The sequence below is a fragment of the Carassius carassius genome, chromosome 15 (genome assembly GCF_963082965.1).
Source record: "Carassius carassius chromosome 15, fCarCar2.1, whole genome shotgun sequence".
Taxonomy (NCBI): domain Eukaryota; kingdom Metazoa; phylum Chordata; class Actinopteri; order Cypriniformes; family Cyprinidae; genus Carassius; species Carassius carassius.
Genome location: NC_081769.1, coordinates 17,352,498 through 17,372,286, shown reverse-complemented (window position 1 = coordinate 17,372,286; position 19,789 = coordinate 17,352,498). Strand labels below are relative to the sequence as shown.

The following is a 19,789-nucleotide window of genomic DNA, read 5'->3' as shown; positions in this document are numbered from 1 at the left end:
ACACACAGATAGAAAAACACAAGTGGATAACCTGTTTTTCTTGTAAATTGTAGTTTTTAGCTGTATTTATCTGTTCACATAAAGTTAAGTTTATTTATCCAAAGTGATTTGCAACAGGCAGTTCATCTTAAAGGGTTAGTTCACCGAAAAATGAAAATTATGTCATAAATGACTCACCCTCATGTCGTTCCAAACCCGTGAGACCCCCGTTTATCTTCGGAACAAAGTTTAAGATATTTTAGATTTAGTCCGAGAGCTCTCAGTCCCTCCATTGAAGCTGTGTGTACAGTATACTGTCCATGTCCAGAAAGGTAAAAAACATCATCAAAGTAGTCCATGTGACGTCAGAGGGTCATTTAGAATTTGTTGAAGCATCGAAAATACATTTTGGTCCAAAAATAACAAAAATTATGACTTTATTCAGCATTGTCTTCTCTTCGGTGTCTTTTGTGAGTGTGACTGCTGTGACTGTTGACGTACGATGCTGCTGATATGTTTTCTGGTGCGCCCAATAACAAAGATAACACGTCAGCAGCGTCGATTAACCTTTTAGTTCAAGATTTTATATGCATTATACACAATGCTTTAGCTGTGCAACATAAATAAAAATATCATAGTATAAAATTTGATGTCCGCATTTCATATTTGTTCCTCTGCCAGAAAACAAAGCAGAACTACTGTGTTATCTGAATAATTAGCTTTTAATTAAAATTTGTTTTTCATAATTGAACATCATGAATTTTATAATAACAATTATCAAACCAATAATTACTACCAATCTAAATTTGAAAGCGTGTAGCATTATGCATGAGGACAGCATGGTCTCTCGTTACGTTTACTCTCTTGCTCCATCTAACAGATCAGTCACTTTTGTGTGCTTCATTCCACTAGGAGGCCAACAGTTAAAGAGATAATGAGGCCCTCTTAAACAGAGTACTCTCTCTTTACCATCTAACTTGAGAGTGCAACAACACTCATGGGTGAAAAAATGCAATGCTTGCTAGCACATATATTTGTGCTCAGGTCTCTAATTTCTGAGAAAAATCAGTGTCACACAGGAACACTTCTTTATATTGAGACCATGTACTTTGATTAACAGCAAAACAGGAGGAGAGGCTGAACAGTGCAAGCACTGAATCACCCCAGCATCTGTCTGTCACCCCGATTTTAAATGCTGATCATCTCATAAAGAGGAACAGGGATATTAAGCTGATGGGGCAGGGGAACAGAACAGGGGGGGTTCTCCCATAATGCTGCAACTGAGAAAAATCACGGAATTACATCAAACAATGAGGGCTGTATGATGAAATGAGAAGAATGTTTTTTGTAAATGATCTTTTAAAACAAAGGCTTTTGCTTAAATACTTTAAAATTATGTATATGGCATATCTGTATTGATTTATTTACAAAACAAAAAGTATTTGTGATGCATGAATTTCACCAGAGAGTGAAAGAAATGGTGTTTTTTTATTACAAGATATACAGTAACAACTTACTGTGGCTTTGTATCTTTCAGTGTGACTTTGTTTTACACAACTGTGTCTTAATATCACACAATGTGACCATATGAACTTTATCTCATAATCTGGTTCATTGTTAGTTTATGTTAACTAATGTTAACAAATGGAACCTTATTGTAAAGTGATACACAGTCAGTGTTAAAGTGTCTTCCTACAGAAGCTTTCCAAACTTTGACTAGTGTTTCTCCAGTCACTCCTGCATTTTTCTGTGTTTGTGGGAAGCCAGTAGACTTTGTGAGAATGCTGTTGGTTATACCTAAACATAAACAAATTGCGGAGGAGAAGGCGAGTGGTGTGTCAATGCATAAACACACTGCATGTGAGAGCCAGAACAGTGAGGAACTTTCCTTAGAAACGGATAACCTTGAGTTTACTGTGCTAAAAGACCTGACATAAGGTCCAGGAGTGGAAGAGAGTCAGGAGAGCGGAGGATGTGGAGGAAGAGAAGGTTGATGGGGCTAAATAATGGTGTGGATGAATAATACAAAAGTGAAGGAAACAGTACTAGGATGAATTGGAAAGCAGAAGAGAGACAGAGAGTGTAGAATAGTGATTTAGAAGTTAGCAGAATGAGAACGATTTTATTTTAAGTTGAAGACATTTCAGCACACTGGGAAACAGAGACACAAGAGAGAAAGAAGTAGAAAATAGAAGATGCAAGTGTGAGAGAGAGGAAATGGAAAATTGTGTGTAAATACAATAGTAGACTGTATTTATTGTCCATAACGGTCAAAGGAAATTGCCCATCCCAATAACAGCTCTTGTTTTCTTTCCTGGGGAAAGAAAACAGAGGGTGTCTCGAACAGATGTGACAGCAATGGATATTTCCAAAACACACACACACACACACGTTCACACGGACTACCGCAGCAGCATTATGGAGCTGAGATGCTTATCTGAGGTACGTCTGTTTCCTGTGACCAGAAATGACTGCTGACACTCTACAGCTTGACTAGCACAAATAACAACAAGAAGCACAATCCTGAGAACCACTACAACACTCATAACAGCTCACAGCACAATGACAACAGTTTCCTCTCAAAGGAAAGGACAACTGATCAGGTTAAAGCTCATGAAAGCATAGACCATCTTGTCAGTCTTGTCTTAATGTTCCCATCGCATATAAGAAAATGTGATGAATTACTATACATTTCATTCTAAACCACATGAAATGTTGATCCTTCAAGCAGTGTGATTCTAACTGATGTTCTGTTTATGTTGCCCTGGTTTATATGTATAGTATGTGGAATCCTGTTTTCACACAGAATTAAAAAAGGTAATTGCGACTTTATCTCAGCTTTTGTTTCTAGAAATTCTGAGAAGTCAAAATTGTGAGATGTAAACTCGCAAGTGCAAGAAAAAGGGCAAAATTATTTAGATACATTCAATTTATTTTTTAATATGTGGTGCATAACAAATAAACAGGATTGTGAAAGATTGTGTTTTTACTCACAATTCTGAGTTTACATCTTTTAAATCTGCCCCCCCCCCCCCCCCCCCACAATTTCTTTGTTTCCACCATGGAAAAAAATAAATTACAAAGTTTCATTTTGACTTTTTATTTCACATTTCTATCTTTGTTCTGGCAGTTGCAAGTTTTGACTTTTCTTCTCAGAATTGCGAGTGTGTGTCTCATAATGAGTTGTTTCCCCCTCAGTTGCAATTATTATGTCTCACAACTTTGAATTCATAATTTACAATTCTAGAGTCTCAACTCTGAGAACAGAGTCTGAGAATAAATTCATTATTGCGAGGAACAAGTCGCCATTAAATTTTTTTTTTCGTGGCGGAAACAGGCTTCCATAGATATGTCAGCCATCTTTGATTTATACTGACACCTAGTGGAATGAATGCAGTATCATAAAAAAACAATAGTTTGCATCATTATTAATGTTTTTACTGAAAAAGTGTCTGATGATGGTTGGATTATTTTATTAGGGAAAATTAAACTAAATAAATAAATTACTTAGTGCACCTTTAAAGATATGTTGTCCCCTGTTTTCTAGCAGTAGGATGTTCTAAACCAGAACAGGAGACATGCTACACTGCTCATGAGAGACATCACATTTACTCATAAACTGTTCTCCGGTGAGGGATGGAGGAGGGTCCTTTTAAGATTCAGGTGCTCAGCTTTAAAACAGGATGTATGTGCTTGAGCAGATGGATCACATTCAAATCATACAGGAAATGAACATACATGCTTTCTCACACTGCACACTTCTCATTCTCTCTCATGCACGTGCCAACAGAATTCAGTGGGATTGTGGTCATTAGGTCACACGATTCTGTTTTACTGGCAATCTTCATGTAATCATGAGACTTGAGGAAGGTCATGCTATATGTTTCTGAATCTTACTTCTCATCTCACCTTTAATGATTAATATAATGGGTGGTAAAATAAATTTATGTAGACTATGTTTTTATAAATGTATGTGTGTGTATGCGTGTGTGTATACAGTACAGTGTCTTGCGAAAGTTTTTTTCACGTTTTGTTATGTTGCAGCCTTATGTTAAACTGCTTTAAATTCATTTTTCCCCACATCAATCTACACTCCATAATGATATATATATATATATATATATATATATATATTAAAAAAACTGGTTTTTAAAATCTTTGCATATTTATCAAAGATAAAAAATGTAAATGATTCCAATGCAAAAGTATTCATACCCTTATTTGGGACAGTTTAAATTTAGCTCAGGAGCATTTATTTTGCTTGTAAATGTTACCTGTTGCAAATTCAATTGAATGGGTATGATTTAGAAATGCACACGTCTTTATAAAAGGTCCAACAGCTGAAAATGCATTTTAGAACAAAAACCAAACCCTGAGGTCAAAAGGACTGCCTGTAGAACTCAGACACAGGATTGCATCAAACATACACATCATTGGGAAGAGTTCAGAAAATAATTTCTGCTTCACTGAAGGCTCACAGAAGCATGTAGCCTACATTATCCATTATGGAAGATGTTTGGAACAACCAGGACTCTTCCTAGAGCTGAACTCCTGACCAAACTGAGCAACTGATGGAGAAGGGCTGTGGTTAGACTGGTGATCAAGAACCTGATGGTCACTATAGTTGAGCTCCATGATCATATGTGGAGATGGGAGAAACATACAGAAGGACAAACATCACTGCAACACTACACTGATCTGGGCTTTATAGCAGTGTGGCCAAACTCACTCTTCTCCTCAGTGAAGACACATGAAAACACTCTTGGAATATTGCAAAAAAGCACCTAAAGGACTCTCAGACTGTGAGAAACAAGTTTATCTGGTATGATGAACCTCAATTTCAAGCATCATGTTTGAAGGACACCAGCTCTGCTCATCACCTGCAGAGTACCATGCCAAAAGTAAACTGTGCTAGTAGCAGTCTCATACTGTGGGGCTGTTTTTTAACAGCAGGGACTGAGGGACTCATCAGAGTAGAAGAAAAGCTCACCACAATATAGAGATAGCCCTAACGAAAACCCAATCCAGAGCATTCAGAAGCTCAGATTGGACAGAAGGTTAACCTCACAACAAGACAATGACCCTAAACACAGCAAGAGTGGCTTACAGACAACTTTGTGAATGTCCTTGAGTGGCCCAGCCAAAGCCTGGGATTGAACCCAATCAAATATTCTTGGAGAAACCTGAAAATGTGCATCTGCCCCCATCCAACCGGACAGAGCCTGAGAGGTGAAGAGAAGAATGACAGAGAATTGCCAAATGCAGATGCGAAAAGGTTGTTGCATCATAGGCTACCCAAAAAATACATGAGGGTGTATAGGTGCTTCAGCCAAGTACTGAGTTAAGGTTTGAATACTTATACAGTGTACTTATTTCAGTTTTTTAAATAAATTTAAAAAGTCAGGACCGTTTTGTTTTTGCTTTGCCATTATGGTGTATGGAGTGTAGATTGATGATGAACAAAAAAAAGTAATTTAAAGCAGTTTAACTGAAGGCTGCAAGTGTTAACTTATTTTTAAATATCATTTTTGAAAGTTTTTTTTCTTTCAGGTCAAGTGTAGTATACTATATAAAAGTATCTTGATGTATTATATAAAATGTCTTGATGTAAAACATATGATATTTATGAAACTGGTAGCTAATAAAAAATTGTTACCTTGGGAAATATGTTGTAGGCTTATTTGTCACTGGCCCTAACAAAAAAATAAATAAATTATATATATATATATATATATATAAATCCATTATACAACTGAATGATGTATTATATGATACATGAGCCTCAGAATATTTTACATTTTGTTTTGATAGAAAATATTTGAGTGGCCAAAAGTGCCCTTAGAGTTGAGTCTCTGATCTTGCGGGGTACATTCCGGAAATCATAATTCGATACACTAGTTATTAATCTACCTCTCGATGGGGGTAGATAATTATCATTAAATGAAAGCGAACGAGGCATAATTAGCTCGAAACACACTTGTTGCTGACGTTAACAGGCGCAATGACGCTGAATCTCAAGTTCTCTAGGACGCGGATGTGATGTCACCACGGACAGTGGCTATGGCGGTCTCCATAACGACGCCTCGTGCTGCAGTGACGCCAGCCCCGGCGCTGAGGGGGCGTGACTCAGCCGATGCCCCATTCCCCTCCTCCTCCCCCCGCGCGTGTGGGCGCGAGCGAAACACGACACCCGAGACAGAGCGAGAGAGAGAGAGAGAGAGAGAGAGAGAGAGAGAGAGAGAGAGAGAGAGAGAGAGAGAGAGAGAGAGATGGGGGAGGAGACAGCGAGTAGTTATGTTTCAGACTAGGGAGAGCGGAGGAAGGGAAAAAAAGTCGGTGTGAAAGAGAGAATGGGAAACGGACTGATATACTGCGCATGGCGAGCCTCGGGAGAGCAGATGACAAACTAACACAAGGATAAAATGTTGCGAAAATCATCATCAGGGATCAAGAGCGCGAGTTTTTAACAGAGAGACGCGGAGCGCTGCTTTCCTGCGGTGTTGGGATTGTATCGATCGCTCCCGGGACAGACGGGAAAGCGCTGTTTCGGAACTCCGCTGCACCCCGTCCCGTCCCGTCGCGCCAGTGGAAGTACCGAATCGCGTTCCCAAATTCAGCGCTGTCGGTCGGGGCTTTGGAGGGATCGCGAAAAGAGACCAGAGCTCGTTCTGCGGGATCAACAAGAGCGCTGATCATTGGACAAAAGTTTGGCCTTTTGGAGACGGGGGTGCGAGAGAGGCCGAGTCTCGCGCTGCTGAACTGACACTTACCCCAGCTCGCTGTGAGAGGGGCAGATAACTCTCACCATGAAGACACCGGGGGACACGGGTGAGTTACCCAGCATTCATTATCAAGTGCTGCCACAACTTCTGTGACCTGTGAGCTTGTTGAGTCAGAGTATCGAGTCAGGACTTTACCAAACATCAGCTTTATTGAGCAGTCAGCAGTGTCAAACTGAATGAAACGTTACTAGATTCACAACGGATTTTTAACTTACTTTTAGAAAAGTTAACTCTTTTTTTTCACGATGTATTACTCTGACATTTCAACTGAGTAAATACTAGTATTTATTTAGGTTTTGTTTGCATTACATAGTAAATCACAGATGTGTTTATCTCGTGATCTTGAATGGGCAGGTTTCAAATATTAAAACTAATAAATAATGCGGTCAGTTGTCCATTCATTTTAATAACCTCAATTGTCACTACAGGTGTAGTCCAGCTCAGTCGGTTCATTCTAGTAGTCCTAATATTAACAGTTTCTCAAGTTTGCGGTTTTAAAACTTTAAAAAATTTAACTTTAAATAGTTAGATTCAACCCTACTGACCGCTGCATTCACTTTTTTTTCCAGTCCTGTCCGCTTGAACCTGTTGAATGGCTACAACTTTAAAACAGCAGCTTATACTTCTTTCTCGATCTTGGAAGTATGTCGAAATCGATGCTGTTAATTCCCAGCAAAATGTTAAATAAATTTTTTTTCCCCTCAAAACATGTTCCTCCTTGCACTTTGCGCCTGTAGCAGTAGCATGGCACACTCAAAATGGAAGCCCCGCTTTCTCACCGGAGTATTTAATTATCATGTTACTTTGTTTACAAATGGACCAATTTACACTCGCTCCAGTTTCTAGGGGTTTAAATATAGACCTTTAAGCTCGTAAAGGGCAGTGAAGCCTAATAACACAGAGCTGCGCACTAATGTCCCGTTTGGTGAAAGGGTCGCCTACTTTTATGATGAATGCTTTCCAGTAGTTTGAATTCACTTTAATCACTGTTAGCATACTTACCGTAAGTATTCATTTGCTAACATGTATCTACTTGTCCAGTGTGCACTTGTGAAGTTGCTACTGTCCCGCCAACTACAGGGAGTTTCAGTAGCCGTGTTCAGGAGGCCTTTTTGGCATGTTTGGGAAACCATGTTGAGACTCTCTCGCTTTCACTCCCTCAATCACAGTCAGTTCTCTTACATCACGATTTTCTCAGCAGTCGTACCCCGCCACCCACACAGCTCGAAGTTTCACGGACTTTTAACTATTTTTTTCATCAACGCTTTGAGCACGCCACGTCATTATCTTACCGAGTGTCTACGCGCGCGATGCGTTTAGTTTTGTCTCGCGCTGTAGACTGGCCTTAATGAAGTCCGGCTCTGCGTGAAGTCTTACCACTTCATGGTCCCTTTCACTTTAAAAACCCTGTCTTTCTATCCCTCACAAGTAAAGCTTGTTGTATTTAGCTTAACTCTTCATTTTTATAGTATGTTGTGTGTTAAATTGCAAGTATATTTGTTTATCATCTTTTTATTTGAAGAATACCATAGACATCTTGGCCCAGTGAAAATAATTATATCTATAAAAAAAAAAATACCCTACCCCTTCTTGCCTTTTCTGATTGTGAGTTTGAAAGCCTTGGTTAGCTAAAGTTATTTTCTTTAATATTATTAATAACAAATATTACTATTTCCCAAAGACTGTTTGCATGTTTGCATTTATCAGTTGTCAGTGAAAATATCCAAAAGAAACTCATTAGGTCATAAGTTCATTATGTATGCTGTGATACCAATATCAGCCCATTCAAAAACCACATTTTACTTTCAGCTGTGATTTGCTTAGACAACATTATCCAAACTTTTCCCTGCATGGAGTGGATTTTAACTAAGCAGGTGCGTAAAATTGAAATTTGATAAAGGTTTTGTGGTTGACCTCTTGACCTGCACAAAAATATGTACTTGCATTGGTTTTCCCGTTTTGCATGATAAAAGTTTCGTATCACACATATCTCATCACCAGTCCACAGACGATGGCATTTTTCTGTATGTTGACTTTGTGAAGCTGAACATCAGCAATGAGGTGCAGAGACGGGATGAAATGTTGTTTTAAGTCAGGTGGCAATAACTACTACAAGTACCTTGCGGTTTTATCATTCTACGGCTGTGCAGGCCACATTCTGACCTCGATAGTTACGAGGTGAACTCAGCTGCTGAGTATGCAAGCGAGTGAGCGAGCAAGAGAGTGAGACGAAGATACAGTACCGAGTATAGGAAGTGGTTTCCAAGTGCTTCACTCTTTATCAGATTTTAGTATCTCTTCAGTCTGTGTTCTTACCTGCAAACACCCACAGCGGTATAAATACGTAGCGCATTTCGGTGAGAGAGCATTTTCTCTGAAAGCCGTGGTTTGTTATGAGAACAGGAGGTGACAACAACGTTGGTATGGTGTGCATCCTGATAAAAGTCGTGTGTGTCTGTCAGTCTTTGTAAAACTGACACTATCGACTTCATCAAAAAGCTCTCGCCACATGAATCGCATTAGATAAGAAACTCTGCTCTTATCAGTTCCTCACTCTCTGACTGCCACTTTGCATGAATTCAGAGAATGATGCGCACCTCTTCAGACTTCCTTCTTTTCCGGGTGCTGTGTGTCTGCACACATAGGTTTCGGTTGACCCTGGCTGATCTCGTTTCCTCTGTAACATCTGAAAGTGTCTGTGGTTCAACTATGGTCTACTCATCAGGCCTCTGTGTGTATTTAGTACAGCAGTATCCTGAATGGCTAACCCTATAATTTGTGTGCTGCCTCATGAGATGGTCATGAAGAGTCAGTGGTTAAGATTCCAGCTTTAATTTGTAATATTAGTTTGTTATTTTTAAAAGAGATTGGTGTTGGCCATCAGTGTCAAAAATGTATTCAATATTCAGTAAAATCGAACTGTATGGTTTCCAGGTAGGGTTCGGTAAGCGCTAAGACCGCGGTTCAACTTAAATCTGACAACGCTGTAATATGGTTTGCTATAAATAAAGCGTAAAACAAACAGGGTTCGGCTAATATATGTGTTGATAGATGTGCTTTCTGGCTTCTCAGTACATTACAACAACAGCTATATATATATATATATATATATATATATATAAAAAACCTGGACTAATCATTCACTCTTGTTAAATGCGAGTGAATGGTATGCTGGAATATGAGCATTTGTTCCGTTATCACCCGGGTGCTGCTAACGCGCGCGCAGGTGAGACCTGAACAGCACATGTTGATATCTGTGTTTAAGCTAAACTCATTCAAGCTTTGCCAGTTTAAACATTTAAGAGCCACAGGATGTGAGCTCATGCACGCAGTGGGAAGATTTGTGCATGCGCTTAACCAAAGCACGCCAACCCGCGTGCAAATATTACGTTTTCTCTGAAGTATTGCGTTTATACGGAGCACCACACATGACATTCAAGAAAACAATTTATACATTGTGCGCATGATTTACTAATTCATTCCCTCAATGTTCTAAAACATGCACACGATATAAATTGTCCGCACAATTTACTAATTAATTCTCTTGATTTATAAATCGAGTACACGATTTAGCAAATCGAGGGAACGAATAAGTAAATTGTGCGGACAATTTATAAATCGAGGGAACGAAATAGTAAATCGCTCACACGATTTAGCCTACTTTTTTGCTGCATGCCATGTGCGGGGCTCCGTACGTTTAAATGGACAAATTCACACAAAAATTATGTAATATTTTTAACTTAATGGGGTCACTTTCTTTCAGTCATATTGTATCAGCCTTGTCCGAAAGCTTATAAATTAAGTTTAAGCAATCAATAAAATAAATTCTCAGTGGGAATAATTGCAGCTGCTATTTATTAAAATGAATTAATATGCTTACAGAGATTCAGCACAGTTGCTAGCGTGATATTGCTTTTAGACAGTAGTTAAATAAACAAGAAATTAATATTGAGTAACTTACATTTTAGAGAATACAGTCAGCTACCTTATTATTTTTGACTGTTTAAGGTTAGTGTTAGTGTTTTAAACAAATTGAGTGAACGATTCAATGACTCCCTCATTTAGCCCCTTGTTTTGTTCTTGAGTGAATCATTGGTGTTATTTGAATCACTTAAGTGAATAATTCAATGATTCCCTTATAAAGAATTCCACAGCCAATCAAATTCAGATTGTTGCATAAATAAATGTTAATAATAGAAACTATATCACACACAGTCCCAGATAATTTTCGAACCCTGGCACGTTGTTTTCATGTTGCTTACTGTATTTGTGACCCTGGACCACAAAACCAGTTTTAAGTCATTGGGGTATATTTTTAGCAATAGCCAAAAAAAAAAAAAAAAAAAGCATTGTATGGGTCAAAATTGTAATTTTTTCTTTTATGCCAAAAATCATTAGGATATTAAGTTAAGATCATTTTCCTTGAAGATAATTTATACATTTCCTACCATAAATTTAAAAAAACTATGCATTACTAAGAACTTCATTTTGAAAACTTGGACTTTTTTCCCAGTATTCAGATTTTTTGCACCCTCAGATTCCAGCTTTTCAAATAGTTGTATCTCAGCCAAATATTCTCCTTTCCTAACAAACCATACATCAATGGAAAGCTTATTTTCATATTTAAAAAAAAAACCAGTCCATATTTAGGACTGGTTTTGTGATCCAGGGTCACATATATTCTACATGTTTGCCTGTGTGTTTGTGAGTTTGTCCTTGTCATGCTCACTAAGCTTGTTTCCATGTAGGTGTAATAGATGGTTCATTTGGAATAACTAGCAGCCTTTTATCACTCGTTCACATTGTCACACAGGAGACAGTGTGCTCCATTTTAGTCAGTGTTATGCAGCCGCCTCAGTTGTTCAGGTCTCTCTGGAACCAGTTCAACATCAACAGGCACCTCTTTCTGTTTACATGCTTAAGTATCCTGTTCGGCAGCATGTGCGTGTGTTTGTGCGAGACAGCCACCGAGCGAATGTGTTTTGTATTTTCCGAACTGCCTAGTTTCCCATCAGACCCATCAAACAATTGTGCCGTCATGCTATTTCTGTGAACGCCTGTAAATGTCACACACATAGGCTGGATATTTCGCTGACATTGAAGTGTGAGACCATATTAAAGTCTGTACTTTTATTCTTACACCGCTCGCCTTGGGAGCACTTGTACCTCGATTTGGGAGCATCGGGAATAAATGTTTCACTGGAAGTGTACGGATGGTGTATTTCTAGGGATGAAGGAGGTCCTTTGGGGTTGAATAGTATTTTGTTTGTTTTTACCCCTGGAGAACAATAATGATGTGTCCACCGACGGGGGAGCACAGTGGTTTGTGTGTGTTTGCCATGTCAGTGGGTTACGGGGGCAGTGCAGAATACGTGAGCGAGAGCGTCCATGTGTTGGAGTCATTTATGGACTGACAGAAGCACAGAGGCCCTTGTGTTTGATCGGGGGGAGGGGGGCAACATGTGTGTGTATGACCCTGACCTCATGACCTTCCATAGCTGCACCCCTAACCCTGCATTCCAGCACACGCCCGTCCCCTCCGGTCACATGCCTCGCAGCCAATGGCACAAAGGCCCAATGCCATCTCTTCAACCACATATGATACTCTATGAACCACGTCAGCTTGGTTTCATTTCCTTATCTAATTTCCTAAAATCTTCTGTGTAATTCCCCATTTCTTCACATCAGAAGTACTACAGATTTACAATATTTGATTAAGGTCAGATGTCATCTCGCTCTCACTTTCCTTTCCTTCCCTTCTGTTCTGTTCTTCCTCTTCAAGCGTCAGGAGAATGTTAAACATTCAACGCAAATGTTTTGTGCGTTAAACAAAGTTGTAGCGCACAAGAACATGTTGATGATTGAAATGTTGTGTGGAAAGAATAGTTTAACCGATGCTCTGTTATGTGGTTTGATTGATATTTGCATGTCTTTCACAATAGCATACTTCACATATCCAAAGAGCCTTCAGTAGGATGTTCATTAACATGATAAACCACTGAAGATGAACTTTGAGGCCTTTATGAAAGCATGTAAAGATGTGTCAGGGTGCCAATTTTGGGGTGTCCATTTAAGCACAGAACGACTGAGCTTTGATTTTTCTGATTAAGTTTGCAGATTTTCAACCGGATTCGTATTGGTAAATTGTCAGTAGCATATTTAAATGAAAAGTGTGTATTCTTTCTCCTGGTGTAATTGTCAGCTTAAACACGTCATCTGGTGGATTTTTGACAGATCCAGGGCTTTTGTGAAAATTACTGTACTTTAGCATTTTTATATTCTCACTCACAGTCAGTCGTATTGAGCCAAGTGCATTATAGATTAAGTTTCACAACCATTTTGGCAAAAGGGAATGCCACAAGCCATCTTGGTGTCCACAGCGGTGAATCACCTCTTTAAGTGCCATAATACAGTCAAAAAAATTACACTGTAGTTTAGAAATACTTAAAAACATAATATTATAGTATTATTGCAGATTCTTTAAACAGAAATGTGAAAGATAATTGTTTTCACATGCACTTAAAATTTCACTTCTAATATAATAAAATAAAACCTTTGATTAGGTATATTTTTTTGTATGTTTTTTTCTTCTTTATTTTTTTTCTTTATATTTGTGGCAAACCAAAAAATATATTTTTTTGACTGATGGTGGCATTGTTCATCTAATCTCGTACAACTCATTGTTTTGTTGATGAAAATAATAACAGAGTTAGATAAAAATAAAAAAAAAGCAGACAGAAATTTCTTTGCAACAATTTCTTCCTGACTTTTATTATGGGTCTGTCTAGGGAATATAAATACTACTTTTTTCAGATGTTATTATTTCAATCTGCACCTGATCCCTTTAGAAACAAATGTGATTTATTAAATAAATAAATATGTTCAGCATTTAATTGAACTGATGAAACCACAAAAGAATTCATTTTATGAAAGTTAAAAGTAAAATCTCTTATCTTCTAATATCCTTATGCCATCTGCTCCTAAAGGCTGCGCTTTCAAATATGTATGCCATCTTTGATATCTAAGAAGGCATGTCGTGCCAACCAAACACTTGAGAGGGCATTAAAACATATGGCTTTATTGATATATTTAGTAAAACCCTGTTTCACAAGCTTACAAAACAGCATATCGGGACTTGGTTAATCCTGTTACATTACCTTTCCATATTCAGTTTTTAGGAGAAGTACTCCAAATAATCTGCATTGATGTTTAAATGCTCACTATCAATTGCTACTTTGACTGTACCTATGAATAACTAATGTCCCAGACTGCATTGCACAGCATAATAGCTAGGCAGAGAAGTACCATTCATTCACAAACTCTTAAGTAGTTTTGTAAATTGATCATTTTTATTCAATTCTGTGTCTGTGAATGTTAATGTTTTTTTAATTAGACGCTAAAGGTTAAGTGACCTTTTCTGCTGATTTTAAACATCTCTTTCCAACCACTGTTTACACTTCATACTGTAGCTTTCCATTACACTTTCAGAGAAACCTCCATTAGCCTTTTATTAGACTTGCACATAATTGCACTGTGCAAAGAGAGTTCGGACATCTGCTTTCACTTATTTAGGACGATGCAGAAGAGCCGCAGTCCTACAGACTGTATAAATTGAGCCACGTTTATTGATTTTGAATAATGGACAAAGTGTTGATATTGATGGACCTGCCATTGACATCCGATAATAGGGCGATCTTCTCATGGTTCAGCAAACACTCACTCTGTTAACGCTGACACACATGCTCTCACACTGGTTTGTTTTGCAGAAAAAAACGTGGACCTCCCACATTCCTGCTCAAAGCTTAAATCACTGCAGCCTGTGTGGCATTACTCATTCCAGGAAAAGCATTCTGCCAAACACACACACACACACACACACACTCATTTACTCAAGCACTAACTCTCACACATCGAATCACATTCTTGGAAAAGCTTGCTTTTTTGGGCTTTCTTGAACACGGATGCTTCAGACATGGACATAGATAGCATTCCACGGATGCTGAACGAACAAAAACGTTGAACTTTTAGGTTATGTGTCTTAGCATGACTTCATATCTTTTTCTCAGTGCGATTAGAGCTTGCACTATGTTTGTGGCTGTGTTTCTCTCTGTCACGCTGAACTTAGCTGTTTTCCTGACACTTTTTGTGCCGATCCAGCTGCTCATTAGAGCTCAGCTGCTGTTAGATGTGTGTTCTGGGTCCAGACTGTCATCAGGAGCTTCTGTGCTCGAACCTGATGAAATGCAGCATGCCCTGCTGTGAAAGAACATTGCTCTGTGTGTGTGTGTGTTGGGAGAGAGAAATGTAATACAGGTACTTTACAGAGGCTGCATTGTCATGAGTGTGACTCAGTGCAACACCTGGATTGTGTGCCTGTGTGTGTGTTTTTCTGAGTGCAACATCCAGTGACGTTGAGACATTAACGGATGTTAAGTGCTGGTCATAAGCACTTCAGATAAGGAGCATTTTGCTCACACCATGTGAGACTGTTTCCTTTTTTTCTGTCATCCACCTTTGACTTACTCCCCATGAATCCCTGGATGTTAAAGCATGTTGGAGGTGTTTTGATGTGTTGTGATGCTGCTACAAGGTGTGTGTGTGTGTGTGTGTGTGTGTGTGTGCATGCGTGTGTGTGTGTAGGTCAGGGTTCGCCTATATTGTGTGGTCCACATGTCCCATTAAAGATGAATTTGTCCCCACAAGGACATACAAATATAAACAATGTATTAATGAAAATGTAAAAAATAAATAAAAAGCACTAGGTTAAGTAATATAATAGGAAAGTTATACAAAAATCTTAAAGATAATAATACTTTAATGTTTAGAATGTTTTTATGATATTCTATTTATTTATTGAAATATTTCTGTATTTAATATTTCAAATAGATCATATTTTAAAGGTTTATTTATGAAATGTTTAAATATCAGTATTTTCATGTTTTTAATATTTCATAAAATTTTATTAACTAATAAAAAATAACTTAAAAAACAATGAATAGATGTCAGTAGAAAGTCTTCACTGTGAGAACAAATGTAGAACAACGAAAGGAAAGAATTGTAAGTAAGTTATAGAATTGTTTTATTTTAACAATAGCATTATGGCTAGTTTAAAAATGTCAGCAATAATATAAAAAACAATAGATATCTGTGTTATGTCCTCATTGAGCTAGGTAAACATGTCTGTGTGTGTATGTGTCTGAGTTTGTGATAATGCTATTCAAAAATAATGAATGTCAGTGCGCACACACTTTTATTCATTATGTACACGGTCTAAACCTGTGTGTGTGTGTGCGAGTGTGTGTGTTTGTGTGGTCAACTGCCGGGAATTCAAATGCTGTCTGGCGCCACTTTAACACCCCACCCCACCCCACCCCTTCTCCTCCGTACCCCTTTCCCTTTCCTTCTCTTCTGAGGAATGCAAGATCATGTTCACTCGCTCTCTCTCTCTGTCTCGTTTCCCTCTGTCCTTCTCTTCATGCGCTGAAACCTGTTCAAGAGCTTGCTGGAGTTTGTTCTGAACTTTGAACCAGTTTGTCACCAGCATTTACGGCACTCACTTTCTAATTCATCAGTTAGGGTGTGTGTGCGTTTAGTGAAGGGAAGGTCTGTGTGTGTGTGTGTGTGTGTGTAATGTATTGGATATAAGCAGGCGAGTGTGTGCATGTGCACCTGTGCACTAAGTACTGTTAATCATATAAAGGCCACGATGGAAGACAGGTGGAAAATGTTTTCAGAGCTGCGGAGAGAGGACATCCTTCCCTCACGTGCCGCCTGCTTGTTGTGTAGACACTTTGTTTGAGTTGCGATATTTTGTTACAAGTTCAAAGAAGGCCGACCGGATTTTAACCCAACTCGCCTTCAGTATGACTATATTAAATAACATAACTGTGCAGATACAAGTTGCCAGGTCTGAATGTGAAACCGGGTTCAGTGGGTTTCTCAGCTACACCAAACATCAACTACACCAGATAGTGAATAGTGGAAAAAAAGAATATTAATAGTTTTTGTCATGTGTCATTTAGGCCTAAATATTTAAGCATAAAGTGTATCTAAAATGAATACATAAAGTAGTCTTTCAATTTGAATCTGAAGCACTGCAACAGTTCAGTGTTTTATATATATATATATATATATATATATATATATAGTTTATGTAGCTAATTTGTTAATCACTACACCAGAATAGCAAAAATAATTATATTCATTTTATAATATTCATTGTTTTTTAATTTACACATTTACTGTATTGTTAATATTGTTAACTCAGTCTAAAAACAATGACTGTCCTCAAAAAAACAAACAGATGTGTGAATGTGTTTTACTTTAGTTAGCTATACCTTACATCTAGCCTTTCTTTTTCTTAAGTGTAAACGGAATAGAAAATAGAAAATATAATGACTGTTTCAAACAGGTTTCTCAAAAATTCTTTAATTTCTCTGCCTGAAAAGACAAATTGTCCCGCCCCTGGCTTCATGCTTTTGGTTGAGCCATTGTTGTTGTGTTGCGCTGGTCTGGATGTTCAAAAATAAAAAACAGCACATTCGCAGCCATTTCAAGGAAGCACTTTGAGTATTTTAACATTGAAAAATGACACTCTTCAGATCTAAAGTGCCATTGGAGTTTTATCACACACCTCTGACACTTCCACAGTCAGACGAGATGATATTGGTGCTTGACATGTACTCTATACTTGTGTGTGTGTTCAGATGAGTTTTGTATTTCATAGGGAGGATTCTGTATGTGTGTGTGTGTGTGTTGGTGTGACTGAAAACCTTTTAAACCATCGATTACACCTCCATCCCTCCACTCCTCTTACACACACACACATAACCTCTCTGTCACTAATCCATGCTGGAATACCCCAGTGGCATCTCATCTTCCATCACTCTCTCTTTCTCTGTCTTTTCCCGCCATCCCTTTCTCATATTTAGGCTGGGTGTCGGTTGCACAAGCTTGTGAGTATCTGAGTGACTTTTAAGGCCTAGTGGACTTGCTGTGTCATCACTGTACGCAAGAACACAAACCATTAGGGCTGGACGATTATGGCCTAAAATCAAAACCTCGATTAATTGAACATTTTACCTCGATTACGATTATTGAACGATTATTTTGTTTTCGGTTTTGTTTTTTTTGCCCTCATAGTTCACTGACCATGTTTGTACTGTAAATATGATTGACTATCAGCAGTTATTTTATCTATGTTCGTAACATTTCTTACTAGGGTTGGGTATCGTTTGAATTTTTATCGATTCCGATTCTTATCGATTCCAATAAGATAAAAAAATCCAATATAAAAAAAATTAAGTCAAACATTTAGATGTCAAACATTTTTACAAAGCCTTCTGTTGCAGCTGAATAACATGAGCAAAAATAAGCAGCCTACAAAACACTGCAAGAGTTATTTTGCCTGTGATTAAAAAAAAAATACCATAGCAAAAACAACTAGATTTATATAAATTTCAAATATTAAAGTGTAAAAGACAAGTAATAAGAAAGAAACAAACAAATCAATTAGCAATATCATAAATAAATACAACTAAACTAAATTTCAGGTACAGAAACTGTAATTTAAACTTTAAAAACACTGCATAGTTTTCTTTTTATAAATAAAATAAAGATTAATCAAGTAAAGTTATTAAATATATTCAGTCAAGATCAGTGAATGATTTTCTTTTGTTCTTTGATTAACACTAATGACAGGCAGCGCGTTTATTAGGCTGTTGTCTCTTTAAGCAAAAATACTGCACATGTGTGTTTTCTTTCTCATCTGTTTATGTTCACGTAAGACAAAAATGGCTGCGTTTATGATGATATACTGATGTAGTTTTCTGTATCGTAGTTTCGACTCGGAACAGTTAAAATACACAGAACAGTCCGAGAACGGACACAAACCGGGACCCACAGCGCGACCGCTGCTCTCTGTGCACGTGCTTGTGCTTCATGTGCGCTGCAGTGGCGCCCCCAGAAAATGTTAACAGGGGTGGCCAAATGAGGCCACAGTAAATTTTGGGGTGGCACATTAAAATAAAGAAAAACAAAATTAAGGGTTTGCAATATAGACAAAAAGTTATATCTGTGAGTTCTAGGATTTTATCGATAACGATAATTACACTATTTTGCTGAGTGTTATTGTGCTGATATCTTATTTTTAATTGTGCTGACACCTGATTTTTTTGTTTTTGTTTTTTTACCTTTACAACATTGTTTCTAAAAGTGTGCACCATATTTTAGGTCAAATACTGGCACTTGGGCTGTTACCTCACAAATGCAATCAGTATCAACAAAATTGATCTTTGCAATGCAGATAAAACAGAAGCTGCATCTGAAGTATTATTCAGATGTTTTTACACACTGTTTAATGTGGCTCAGTGGAACATGGAATACTTTAACCTGCAGTTACAAATGAATAAATAATGTTTTGATATTTTAAAGATAAAACATTGAAAACTGATGTTTGAAATTATTAAAAAAGGAAAAGGTTCCATAAAATGTGAAATTAAAACCGCCAATAGGTGGCAGCGAGTCACTGTTAAAAAGTGAGTCATTGCGATTGAACCGAATCATTTAAACGGTTGATTCATTCAGGAACGAAACACTTTAATGTTGCTCAGAGACGCAAAACTGTGGCTGCAGCAGCTGCTGCACTTTTTTTCACTTCTTAAACTATTGTGAATTTACATTCTGCATTTAAATTAATAGTACCCACTGCAAATAATCCTAGGGGTGGCCAGAGTTTATACGGCCACCCCTGGCCACCCCTTCGGGGCGCCCCTGGTGCGCTGCACACAAACATGCTATAATAAGTTTTGAGATTCTAAGCTACTTTAGTGATAAATCACTAGCCTGGTTAAAACCAGACCCTTTTCAGTTGGAACTGAATTCTGTAGAGAGAATTGAAATTCGCCGGAAGTAGTCTGGGTTTTCCCAGGCTAATAAATCACAGGACAGCGCTGACAACTAGTTTCTTTGCGCGCGATCTTCACGGCTACAGTTTATATGAGTGTTCGTGCCACAATGCAGCTGCGCGA

General features: G+C 37.9%; 1 protein-coding gene across 1 annotated transcript in view; it reads left to right on the top strand.

Annotated features, from left to right (window-relative positions):
- The first annotated feature begins 6,222 nt into the window (after positions 1 to 6,222).
- LOC132158299 (ETS domain-containing transcription factor ERF-like) overlaps positions 6,223 to 19,789 on the top strand; it is a 56,662-nt gene continuing 43,095 nt past the window's right edge. Inside the window, exon 1 of the mRNA XM_059567649.1 lies at positions 6,223 to 6,807. Within this exon, the coding sequence (XP_059423632.1) occupies positions 6,786 to 6,807 (22 nt within the window). The 5' untranslated portion in view covers positions 6,223 to 6,785. The remainder of the gene's footprint in view (positions 6,808 to 19,789) is intronic.